The sequence below is a fragment of the Anolis carolinensis genome, chromosome 1 (assembly GCF_035594765.1).
Source record: "Anolis carolinensis isolate JA03-04 chromosome 1, rAnoCar3.1.pri, whole genome shotgun sequence".
In the NCBI taxonomy this organism is placed as follows: domain Eukaryota; kingdom Metazoa; phylum Chordata; class Lepidosauria; order Squamata; family Dactyloidae; genus Anolis; species Anolis carolinensis.
In genome coordinates, this window is record NC_085841.1 from 121,509,472 (window position 1) to 121,522,991 (window position 13,520).

At 38.2% G+C, this 13,520-nt stretch overlaps 1 protein-coding gene across 7 annotated transcripts in view; it reads left to right on the top strand.

Moving 5' to 3' along the window:
- Positions 1-13,520, top strand: part of col12a1 (collagen type XII alpha 1 chain) — a 143,664-nt gene that overhangs the window by 14,778 nt on the left and 115,366 nt on the right. For 5 of the 7 annotated variants that reach the window (XM_062981643.1, XM_008122151.3, XM_008122161.3 and 2 more), the window contains exons 2-5: positions 1,574-1,684; positions 10,300-10,416; positions 11,917-12,060; positions 13,334-13,393. In XM_062981643.1, the coding sequence (XP_062837713.1) occupies positions 1,609-1,684; positions 10,300-10,416; positions 11,917-12,060; positions 13,334-13,393 (397 nt within the window). In that variant the 5' untranslated portion in view covers positions 1,574-1,608. The remainder of the gene's footprint in view (positions 1-1,573; positions 1,685-10,299; positions 10,417-11,916; positions 12,061-13,333; positions 13,394-13,520) is intronic. The other 2 variants (XM_062981678.1, XM_062981672.1) reach the window with 1 other exon arrangement.

Below are 13,520 nucleotides of genomic sequence, written 5' to 3' on the forward strand. Positions count from 1 at the left end.
ACACATATTTCTGATGGTCTTAGGAAGCCCTTTGACAGAGAAGGCTGAAGATCTCTCAGTCTGTCATCTTCCTTTTTGGAAACAGACAGCAAATCCTCCCACCAAAAGTATTCAAATTTGGACATATCACGTATTTGTGCCAAATTTGGTCCAGTGAATGAAAATACATCCCACATGTCAGATATTTACGTTACGATTAACAACAGTAGCAAAATTACAGTTATAAAGTACAGTAGAGTCTCACTTATCCAAGCTAAACGGGCCAGCAGAAGCTTGGATAAGCGAATATTTTGGATAATAAGGAGGCATTAAGGAAAAGCCTATTAAACATCAAATTAGGTTATGATTTTACAAATTAAGCGCCAAAACATCATGTTATACAACAAATCTGTCAGAAAAAGTAGTTCAATATGCAGTAATGTTATGTTGTAATTACTGTATTTATGAATTTAGCACCAAAATATCACAATATATTGAAAACATTGACGACAAAAATGGCTTGGATTATCCAGAGGCTTGGATAAGTGAGGCTTGGGTAAGTGAGACTCTACAGGTGCGGCTGGCGGGGATGAGAGACAGGGCCTTTTCAGTAGTGGCTCCCCGCCTATGGAACGCCCTCCCCATTGAAATCAGGCAGGCTCCCTCCCTCCTATCCTTCCGTAGGAAGGTAAAAACTTGGTTGTGGGGCCAGGCTTTCGAATAAGAATCAGCAGCATTAATTACTATTATGTATGCTGGAACTCAATTGACAGACCCAGTCTTTTAAACTTGTACATGCCTATCTATATTTTATAAATGCATTTTATGAATGTTTATGTAAGTTAATTTTTTAACTGATTTATAGTGTATTGTACTGTTTTTATATGTCTGTTTTATTCACCCTGTTGGGTGAGAAGGGCGGGATATAAATATTGTAATAATAATAATAATAATAATAATAATAATACTGTAGCTACAAATATAATTTTATGGTTGTGGATCACCACAACATGAGGAACTGTATTAGGGGGGGGGGGGGGGTCGCGACATTAGGAAGGTTGAGAACCACTGGGTTAAACCCTTGTGTTAGCAGGACTGCTGACCAAAAGCTTGATGGTTCAAATCCTGGGAGTGAGTGAACTCTTGTCCATCAGCTCCAGCTTCCCATGTGGGGACATGAGAGAAGCCTTCCACAGGATGGTAAAATATCTGGGCGTCCCCTGGGCAACATCCTTGCAGACAACCAACTCTCTCATACCAGAAGCAACTTGTAGTTTCTCAAGTCGCTCCTGACACACAAAAAATTGGAAGGATGTAGTCACCCACCCCAATTGTGCAGTCTCATATTCTTTTTCCTTTCATGGTTAAATATTTCAGCAGCAGCAGCAGTTTTTAAGTACAAGAGCTTCACTACTTTTAAGTCTTCATTTGGTCTTGTGCTTGTGTGTGTGTGTGTGTTGGAAAGAAGATGGTCTTTGGCAAACAGATTTCTAGCTTTCTCTTCCTCTCTGTTGCTACTTCACTCTCTATTCTCTCTATTCACTTTTTAATTTTTGGCAATCTGATTCTATGTCTCCTTTTTTTCTCCTCATAGAATCCTTCATGTGGTTGTGATCCAAAACAGCAGCAATGAAGATAAGGCTCTCTGCCATAGCAGTTGCTGCCCTTTGTACAGCTCTTCTACTCTGCTCGATAGAGGCTGAAGGTAAGCATTTTTTTTCTTTATTCCTTGAAAGTGATGGTGCAGAATTATAACAGGCAACACATTCTTCCTGAGTGGAATTCCTCCTTCATGTTGTTCTCTCTCTCTCTCTCTCTCTCTCTCTCTCTCTCTCTCTCTCTCTCTCTCTCTCTCTCTCTCTCTCTTTCTCTCTCTCTCTCTCTCTCTCTCTCTCTTCCCCTTCTGCTTTCTTTTTCTTTCTGTGGTTTGTTTATTTCCAGATTCGTAGCTCTCCTCTCCTATCTTCTTCTCCATTGTCTTCCTTGTGTGTGCTGTCCACTGCACTCCTTGCAACCAGGATCTGGCCTCCCAGGCTCTTCTTGTCTTTCTCTACCTTCCTCCCAGAGGGAGAAGGAAGACACTTGTACAAACTTGAAACTTCTCCTTAATAAGCAGCAGAAACCCTGGAGCACTTGCACACACCCTTCTGATGCTTGCTGGCTTTCCCTTGAATTATTAGATGCATAAAAGACACAAATGCACATATTTTTTCTTTTTAAATAAAATACTCCAACAGAACCTGGCTGCCTGTGTATTTGTTTGAAACAAAATATAAGTGGGGCAAGGAGGGGTGGGAAGAGTGGGGCTTTTCTGACGTGTGAGACAATCAAAGCAGGAAAAGGGTTACTTTTTAAGGAAGGACAGCCTGCACTCTAACAACATGCTCACAATTTTGCCACCTTTTCTTCCACACAAATATATTGACCATGAGTCATTGCAAGATTACCCATTTGGAATCCTTTTGCAATAGTTTCTGGATTCTCTCTCTCTCTCTCTCTCTCTCTCTCTCTCTCTCTCTCTCTCTCTCTGTCTCTCCCTCCCTCCCTCCCTCTCTTCTCCTCTCTTCAAATACTAGTCTCATTTTCTATTGTACAGAGAAAAAGCCCTCCCCCCATCTCTCTTCCTTCCTCATCCATCCATCTATCTCAGGCATGGGCAAACATAGGCACTCCATGTGTTTTGGACTCCAACTCCTACACCTCCTATCGGCTGTTAGGAACTGTGGAAGTTGCAGTCCAAAACACATGGAGGGCTAAAGTTTGCCCATGCCTGATCTATCCCATCACAATTTCCCATTGAATTTCTTCCCTGAGGTTTGCCAATTCAAGTTATGGATTCTCCCTTGGCATTACCAAAGTTAGCACTGCGCTGAGACATCTTGAATACTTTATCTATGACAGTGTAACAAACAGCAGCCTCAGGACTTGAAGATATTTATATTTGAGATTCTTGAATGTCAACTCATGCTGCTGTTAACCAACAGAGGGTAAGAAGCAAGCTGTCCTCCCCTGCTCCATCCATAGGGATATTTACTTCTGACTAGCTATGTCAAGCTAGCTTGAAGTAAACATCCTGTATCAATCACTCTGTCTTGAAAATTATTCTTCCATCCAGTTGAGCCTTTTATTTGCCTGTCATCCTGGTAAATAAAATCCTCTGATAGGCCTGTCATCCTATAAAAAAAACCAGTCAAATTCTACCAAACACAGCTATTTTGTTTTGTTTGTTTGAACTTAGCATAATAGGAGACAGGCAAATCCTCCTCTAGGATGCTTCTAGATGAGATCACCTTTCTGCAATTGTACTATTTTTTTCACATCATTTTATAGGAAAAACCATTAATTGCCATTCGTAACCTTCCTGTGCACCCTTCCCTACATTTCCCATCTCTTTTCTTGTTGGAAAAATCATCAAGGAAAATTCAGAGCACATTCAACAGCCACATGTGCATGGAAACTTCAAGTTCCATGCCATCTACATGTTTGGTATACATTTTTTGTTGAAATTTGAATATGATCAGGAAGTTTAATGATCAAGTTGAGGCCTCTGGTTGTAATCCATGAAATGTCTGAGGATCAGTTCATGCAACCAATATTTTTCATTGGACAGTTTTCACCAGAGTTTATTCCACATACATACTATTGTTTGTGCCCAGTTTCAGGACCATTTTGGAAGTTAAAGTTCTTGTCCTTGTTTTGGACATTTCTCATCTTCCTTCTCTTTGGCTTTTCCTCATCATAGCACAGTCCACTTATTGTATCCAGAACTTTGTTGCCCCAAACATTCACTCCTATGTCCTTTGGTGTTTTCACACTTTATAACAGAAGCACCTTGAAGTATGAACCTAACAATTTTAATGTGTGCTTTTCATGCGTGCATATGCTATGAAGTCTCATATTCTTTCATTGTGCTCTTTATTGATTAATTTCCAATTTGCATATTCATAAAAACATTGGAACAAACCTATATACATGTATATATGCATGAACCAATACAGTATTTCCTAACATCATGCAATATTTGTGTTTGGTCATGCTCTCCCCTCCTCCCACCCCTTCCAATTTAGTGACTTCCCGTCCCTTGGGTTGGAGACATTCATATATAATTCCGTTCTTCCTTCCTATTACATTGTTTTTCTATTCTTCCTTCTGGTCTGATATTTATTATTTCTAAATTCCATACACAGATTCTAACAGGTTAAATTATGAACCCTTCTATTAAAACTTTCCCTTCTTTCTTTTTTGACATAGTTTAGAAATTTTGCTCTTTAAATAATTATATGAATTACATTTTCAGACTGTGGCCAATGTACATGTTTCAGAGCACCTACAAAATCAGTTCAATCTAGCATTATCAAAATCGCATAGTGTTATTTTCTCTACAACTGAGGAATTGGCCCAGACATTGCCCAGACATTGAAGCACTTAGAAAATCAATGGAGAAATGTGTTTCCCATCTTGAGCTGCAACCTGGGTCTCAAATGACACTTGATCACAGGGGAGTGATGAATCAGGGGATTACAAACAGTTCTTCACATACAATGATTTCCCTGTGTCCTAGGAGAGACAATCAGTGGTGTTTGAAGAAATAAATGCTTTAGACCAAGGGGCGGTTGAGAGTAAAATATATGCATTGTACATATTCACAAAACCTGGTGAGGGGCATGCATGACCTCTCACTGTGGATTTGCTTCATACTGTGGAGCAAACTTCAGACCTTTTGCTTGCTTGTTCCTTTCCCCACATTTCATGGGAAAAGGTAGAAGCCATGTTGTACTACCCCTTTTCCAATGAGTCTGATGGGCAAAATCCTTGCTGGATGTTTGGGCCCTATGACATTTCTGCTGGTTACAATTGAAGAGGTAGAGTAATGGGGGACCACTTCTGTGCGGACAAAGCACGATGAAGACATCATGACAAAGTGAAGTCATTTTGATGGATATGGATGAGGTACGTATGAGGGTAAAATATTTTTTTTCTTTACACATTGTACAGTTTTGCACAAATCTTTATTAGGACCAACCAAAATGCCACAAAATAGTACTGTTTATTAAGGCTAGAATTTGGTATGAAAAATGGGGAAATAAAAAAACTCCCTACATTAGTACAGATAGTGCAATTCATAAGAACATCATAAGTCAACAAGTAAACTGAAGTTTCTCTCTATCATACACACACAGACACACACACAAACAGTTCAGTATAACATGTTTAGAGTATTCTCAAGTTACATTTAGGATTCTGGGGTGAAGAAATAATGGTAGGGAACTATTTTTTTCAACAAGACTCTATTTATTACTAGATCTGTCTTGAATCTGCTAGTTCTTGAAAATGTGTATGCTATTTTGTAACATTTTGGTTATTCTGAAAAAAGACATTGCTCAGACCTGTGTCTTCTGGTATATTTTTGTTATTGTTCTTGTTCTTATGGACAAACACACTTACCTTTTCTTTGTTATATATTTGTCATATGCAAGTTGCTTATGAACTTTTTGGAACTTTTTTGCTAAAGGGCAAACTATGCTGTAAATGAATAGGTGTAAACCCAAACCAAAATTCCTACCCATTCATGACCTCAGATGCCGGACCTGTACTTATGGTTGGTTGTAACCAATGCCTCAGTTCCCAGACCATTGACCACAGAAGTCAGTGAGACTGGTAGAAGTAGAAGCTTTCTGTTGTTTGCTTTGTTTTACATGCAAACTGAACTGATTATTGTCTTGCAACTTCTGGATGGCTCTTTATTATAGCCTGCAACAAATTGGAAAACTTGGAATCCCACAAAAACCACAAAAGGATTGCTCTGTGAGGGGTGTTATCCTTGCTACAGACTTAAGCTGGTTTAAAACAAATTCCTTTATACCAAGGAGTCTAAACTCTGTTGTTTATGTGATTCCTTGGTCAAAACAATTACTAAAATTGATGGAAGCTTGTTATTAGATGTAATGAGAAATAAAATAAATGTAAACGGGGAGGGAATTGGAGGAAGCATGCAGTAGTTCTTTCTGAGCACTTTTCTTCTCATAAAATGGGAGAATGTACAAAAGAGCAAAAGTCATCCCTTTAAAATCTGATGATATCCAACAAATTGGGTTGGAGTGGCCAGTGGCCAAGGGTGGTTGACCTCCTGAGGTGGCATTGATGCTTTCTTCTTTCAGTAGAATGATCTTTAGCTTATCTGTGAGTCATATCAAAACCATAATTTTAACCTCCAAGCCTGCTCTCAACTTAATAAATGAGGCTGATTTATACACAAATTTATATGGGACTATGGTTGCATCCTGTGCAATCCTGGTTTGTAGTTGAAGAAGAGACTTTAAACTTTCTCGTGCAATTTCATGCAACACAGTTAAAAGTTCTCTTGCAGGAAATTCTAAATATCTCACCAAACTCAAATCCTAGGATTCTGCAAGGTGGAGCAATGAAAGTAAAGATGAAACCATAGTGCTGCACTTCTGTAATACAAAATTACAATCACTTAATTAAAGGTATTGCACCTTGCAGTCAAAAGGTGAAAATTCTTATCTGACAGAGGTTTATCAACTTTATGAGAGCTAGGCCAATTCCAACCTCACTTGGGTCTTTTTTTCTGTGTAGTTGTAGCTACTTAGGGTAAAAGAGTGGGCTACATTTTCATGGTTTATGCCTGGCACTCTCTATTTATGCATCAGAACCGATGTTGTGTCAATAATAATAATAATAATAATAATAATAATAATAATAATAATAATAGGAAAAGCTTGCACAATATGAGGATTGAAAGACTCTGGCAAAAGCCAGGAAAGGTGGTCACAGTAGTGATTGGCACACTGGGTGCAGTGTCTAAAGATCTTGGCCAGCACTTAAAAACAATCAGCGCTGACAAAATTACCATCTGTCAGCTGCAAAAAGTCACCCTACTTGGATCTGCACACGTTATTTGCAGATACATCATATAGTCCTAGACACTTGGGAAGTGTCTGACATGTGATCCAATACAACAGCCAGCATAGTGATCTTATTTGCTGTGTACTAATCTTGTTGTGTATCAAATAATGATAACAACAACAACAACAACAACAACAACTTTATTTATAGACCACCAAATTTATAGACCACATCCTTTCCCCAAAAGGATTCAGGATGGTTTCCAAACATTCAATGCCAGGAAAAAGACATCTTAACAAACTGCATCAAAACAATATGTTAATATGTCTTTTTCCTGGCATTGAATGTTTGCCATAAGTGCTGGAAACTGCACTGAGTCCCTTCGGGGAGATAAAATATGCACTGAACTAGATTATATGGCAGTGTGGACTCAGTTCAAAGCACATATTGTGGATTATCTGCCTTGATATTCTGAGTTATAGGGCTATGTGGAAGGGCCCTGAGAAAAATATGAACAAAATTCACCCTTTGCACCAATTTAGTTGTATAACTTTTAAGTTATCACTGTTCTGAAATCTGTTTGGTTTTGCCATCCCTGTTTCTATGGATGGATCCAAAGAATGACTTTACACATAACTGAGAACTTATGCATGCAGAGTGGTATTTCAAACTTTTGTATTGAAACTTTTTTCTTAACACAGCAGCACATCATAGTACATCAAAAACTGCTTTAGAAGCACCCCTCAATTTCAAAAGCAACTTGCTACTATATGATGTGTAAGAGGATGCTGTTAGAGAAAATATGGAGAACTAGTTGTGTGCTTCTTTGGATCTTGCTCTTGTGAAATTCTGTAGGTACTTTATTAATTGGCAGTATGAAAGAAAGTTTTCTTCTTTGTCTAAATAGTATACATTATCGAAATAATTTGTAATGCTACACACATGTATTGAGACAGGACACCTATTAAACTTATGTTATTAAAGTTGGAATTATTTCCGAACAAGGTCATGTTGTCATTATGGATCAAGTCACACATACAGAAGTTGCATTGCTGACACTGTTACAGATAACTAGATCACCTGATAATGTGTGATAAGTGACGACTGCACATTTAAAAAACAAACAAAATGCTGAGTGCCGCATCTGAGTTGCATTAAAATAGATGACCGTCCATTAAAATGTTAAAGACTTTTCCCCACAGTTAGTTTTTTCAGTTTATCTGGAATCCGGCCATTTGGGGATCTTCAAGGTGGGCTGCTGCTGTCCTTCAGCAGTTACAGCCTAAGACCTCTGCTGCTTCAGGTCAATTTGCCTTCAAGGTTGGTAGTGCTATTTTTTCCCATGTACTTGATTTCTTTATTTTTAAAGGAAGCATGCTCAGGTCAGTTGTCTCTGCCTTTGCATTAAATTTGTCCTGAGCCATTGCTTTGGAAACAATATTTTATAATGGTATTCTTTGAAATGTTAGTGTGCTCCATTATTAACATCTATTGCATGCATTTGATACTACATACTGTACTTGCTTCAGTTTTGACTGTAGAAGTGTGACTGCTTTAAACAGAATGAAGAGTTGACCATGCATGTTGATTAATATTCTAATCTCACTGCCTGTGTATGGACAATAGGAAAAAAATAACATTTATTCTAGCACTACTATATCTATTGCAGGAACAGCGTAAAGCCATATTGTCCTATTTTCATTGGAAATGACCATACATTAAAAGTTATGCATTATCACATTTCCCACTTGATAGCTAAATAAAATATTAGTATATATATACCCACACACATTTTTAATAAATCACTTGCAATGAACACTGAAATCTTTGAAGTAAATAGATACTACTGAGTAGATTTTACTAGTGCAGGTGATGAGCAAATTATCCCTCTGGAAGTTGTTGATATTCTGCTATTGAATTTTCTGAAGTTCACTTTTAAGTATTTTTTAAAAGACTTAATTAAATAAAGATGGACATCTTCCAAGAAAAACACAAGATATGGCTCACCCACAATGCTTGCCAAACAATCTGAAGCATTAAGGAAAGTATGGCTGAATTTCATTTACCTTTTAAGAAATGGTTTCAATGGTTATATATTGTACGCCTAGCCTACCATGCACTGACAGTGAATCAGCAAAATACTGCATGACTCAGCATGAACAATTTAACATGAGAATATCATTATAAAATATTTTAATGAAACGTCTTTGTGCCATTATCCCTGTACATGGAAGCTTTTGTTCATTGTGGGAAGTTAAACAAAAAATTTGACTTTTCATATATAGACATGCATGATGCTGCAAAACAGCCTATGTAAACTATCCCTTTCTGTTGAGTTCCGTTTTCCCCCCCACAAATTGATTTGCCGTCATTTGTCCGGATCACTGATCCCCCTTTTTCTTGCCCTCCTCTCCATGCATTCTGTAAATAAATGTCTATAAATATACCTTGATGTTGTCTTCCATAATTAACCATTGTCGTATAATCACCATACTGGCATTTTGTGTTAAAATGCCACTCCTTAGTATGGGTACACCTGCTGCAAAGGGAAAAGGATAATGCTAAATGATAGTTTACACCTCAGGATTAGCACACTGGAGGGGTGTAAACAGCCAGAAAACATGTGTCTTTTTTTGAAAAAAAAAGTTTTTCAAGTAGTTCAAAATGTGTTGGAAAATAATTTATAATTTGTTAACCCCTTTATTTCCCATTTTATGTATAAAAACACATACAAGATGAACCATTGGGGTGTCTAGTAGGCACTAAGGGGTTAAACTACAAGAATTATATTTATATGCATATATATTTTTATATCTCTCTATATATATCTGTATGATATAAATTGAGCAATGAACCATTCCAAATCTTTATTGCATTCTTAATACCTATTTCTTTTTTTCTCTGCCAAGCTTTTTTGGAGAAAAAAATAATTGAAAAAGCACCTATGCAGAGATCATCTTTAATAAAGATATATATATAAATCAATTATTTGAGGTCTTATGGAAAAGAATATTGTATTTTGGTAATTGATTTCATGGTGTTGTAAGCAGGTTGTGATTTAGCATGTTGCACCCAGCATGTTAAAAACATTCTTTTAATTGTTATGTGAAATGTTTGCATATGTGATTATTATCTGTGAACTCACTGTACATGTATCCAAATGTGTTTTCTATTGTGCTTGATTTTGCTGGCCATTCTTGAATGACTTGGCAATTCAAGAAACAAATGTTTTGTGCTGTCTTCTGTAATGCGTATTCTCTTTGATGTGTTTTGTCATATTTCATAAGCTTGTATCCTTCCTTTGCCAACAACATATCTTTATATTTGTTGGAAACAAATTTATGCAAAGACATATCTTAGCCAGCTTTTCTTAAACACATTTTAAAAAAATTGATATGCAATTAACTGGTTCACCTTTTAAACATACTCTTGCTTGATGTAACTCTTTTGCAGTTAATCCGCCATCAGACTTGAAATTTAAAATTATAGATGAACGTACTGTTCAGATGACATGGACGAGGCCATCTGACGCAATAGAAGGTTACAGGATAACAGTGACCCCTACAACTGGTACGTTCTAGTGTTATTCTATGAAAAAGTGAAAGAATTCAGTCTTGTTCTATTCCATCATAATTAGCTAATTGGTTGGAGGTGTATGTGTTGGCGATGCCCAAATACAATATCAAAATAAAAGACCAAGGCATTTTTAAATTGTTCAGAATCATACCTAGTACTTCACAGTGCAATCCTACACATATCTACATAGAGGTGAGTTTCACTGAGTTCAATGGGGCTCATTTCATAGCCAGTCTATATAGAACTGAAGCATTAGTTGGGCATGAAGAATTATCTGAGAATTATTCTTAGGCTGGATCTGCATTATATTGGTTTATACTGACCAGACAATGCAGCTTCAAACTGTATTATTTGCCAGTGTAGATCCAGCCTTTGTTGTATAATGGGACCTCTCAATCTACAGGCTCCCAATCTGACTGCAGTTCATTGCAGCCCATGCCTAAAAAGGTGCTGACTTGCACATGGATATGTTGATGGGAACACACACGTATTTCCACCATTTAATAATATGGTGTTTGATTATCCATGTATCTTGCCATCTGTAGTGTGTGTCCATCCTGGAGCAGAACCCCAATGGATCTAGAGCAGGTATCCTCAAATTGCAACCCTCCAACTCCCAGAAGTCCTAGCTAGCTTGTTCAATGGTCAGGAATTCTGGGAACTGGAAGCCCAAACAGCTGGAAGCCACAGTTTGAGGATGCCTGATCTAAAGGATTCAGTGTACATAGTACAGGAAATATTTTTGCAGCGCAGAGGCAGCCTCTGGTCTGAGCACCTCAATATGGGGGAAAACCTCACCCTGAAATGGAGGGTGAAATACCTCCACTACTTGGGCTACCATCTGTCAGTTATGCAGAGAACTGTGGTTTGTTGCATCTTGGAAAGCATTTGGTGAATCCCTCTGTAATGTTCTCTGCTATTCTTCAATTTCCCTAGACAGAGCATATGCTTTCCCTGTATATGAGTAATCCCCAACACCCAGGCATTTTTCTGCATGTCTGTTTCGCTTGCTAGTAACAACAACACATTCAGTAGGTGGAATGCAGAATGCTGGCAAGGCTGGCCTGAGGCAAAGCAGCAGACTCACCCATGCCTACAGCTGGCCGACTTATTTTGGCATATGAGCAGAAGATCCTACAAGTTTATTTCCCCATTGCTGTTAGTAGAAATGTAATTATAGCAAAGTCAGTTACACAATGGCTCCCCTGTCATGACAGGCAAAATTAACTGCCTCAGCCCCCTACCTCATTTTTCCTAATGCAGAGAGTAAGATAAGGTTTTCTATGTAATAAGCTGCCTCATGGCAGTTGATCTTACACAGTATATTTGCTGTCCCATATTCAGGAAAGAAATTTGTATGTACATATAAGGTACATCAAACCTCTCCCTACTCCTGACATTGCCAAAATTCATTCATATTATTGTAATAGGATTACTACACTGAGATTTTTCATTTCTGCAGTATGAAATTGTTCTATGTATGTTGGATTTCAGATGGACCTTCTAGAGAATTTACTCTAGCACCCAGTTCTACTGAAACATTACTAAGAGACCTCACAGCTGATATTGAATATCTTGTAACAATAAGTTCATATGACAACATAGAAGAGAGTATATCAGTCTCTGGACAACTTACAAGTAAGTTCACAGACTCCTTAAAGCGCCAGACCAAACGTTAGTAGAAATACAGTTTATTAGTTCACAACTCAAAAAGTTCAGAACACTTAATCTTCAGTGTGAAACACAGAATTCCCAGCAAACAACACAAAACCCCAGACCCTGGAAAATAACCCAGATTAAACCAGAGTATAATCTGGTTTAAAAACAAACTTTGTAGAACAACAAAGAAGGCACTCCAATTCCCAGCAGGACGTCAGCAGGCAGGAATTGATGACCAGCAGAGGCCCGAAGATGTCTGTTGAAGTCACCCAAACACAATGTCGACGTCGTTGAGTCCAATCCGGGTCAGCAATACGAAATCCAGTCCAGGTCAGAGAAGAAGTCCGCAATATGAAATCCAGTCCAGGTCATACACAGAGCCAAAGCGTAGAATGCAGCATGGCAACTAATGCATAAGATCAACACAAAGCAGTCCAGAGAAAACCCTCACAGTTCCAATCCCCACAGCCATGGATAATCCAGATTAAATTTACGTTCACGTCTTCCCAAAGCATGTCTTCCCAAACAGTTCACATGAACACACGAACACCCAACAACACTTTGCCGACTGCAAAGGTGATCCATTTCCCAAACCCACTTTTATTCACAAATCATCCTCAGAACTAGAATCAGCCAACACCCTGCTAGCAGCTGCAACCTCTTGCCTCAATTCCTCCTCAGAGCTAGAATCAGACAACGTCCCACCAGACCTCCTTTCAGCTGAAGCCCCTTGCTGATCCCTCCACCCAGTCCATCTTTTATCCAAACCCATAATTCCCCAAGACCCAGCTGGATCCTCACTGTGCCAACCCTCAAACGTGTCACTACTTCTGGGTTCTCTACAGATGTCCTGGATCTCCCGCACCTTACTCCAGTCCATTGCCTCATCCTCTGAACTTGTCATCCCATCCTCCTGATTCTTAACCCCATCATCCCCCTCAAAGTCCTCAAATGTGTAATCACCAGTAGGCTCCATAAGTATTTCCCAGATCCGCTTCCTTTGTTGCTCCTCATTGGAGTCTTGCTCACGAGTAGTCTTTCTTCCTCTTCTAGTGCACCTAGTAGTATCATTACTCAAAGACTCCATCACAACATTCATATAATTAAAAGAGAGTGTTACCAGGCATTACCAAATATATTATAGTGTTCTGGTTTTAATCTCTTAGGAAATGTAGTCATTAGCTATTAAGCATATGCTGAAGGCGGGTTTAATTTCTGTTTGTTTTCTGATAATTGTTTGTTTTTGTTTTAGTCCAAACAGGTGGTTTAATAACAACAGGAGAAAAGAAGATTGAAGAAATTCAGTTACAAAGTGAGTAAATACGCTGGTATAAAGGCACAATATTCTGAAACAAGCATTAGTTTCATTCAGCAATTATGCATTCAGCAATTATGTTTTTCTCACGCTATAACAAAACAAATTATAACAAGAATATATT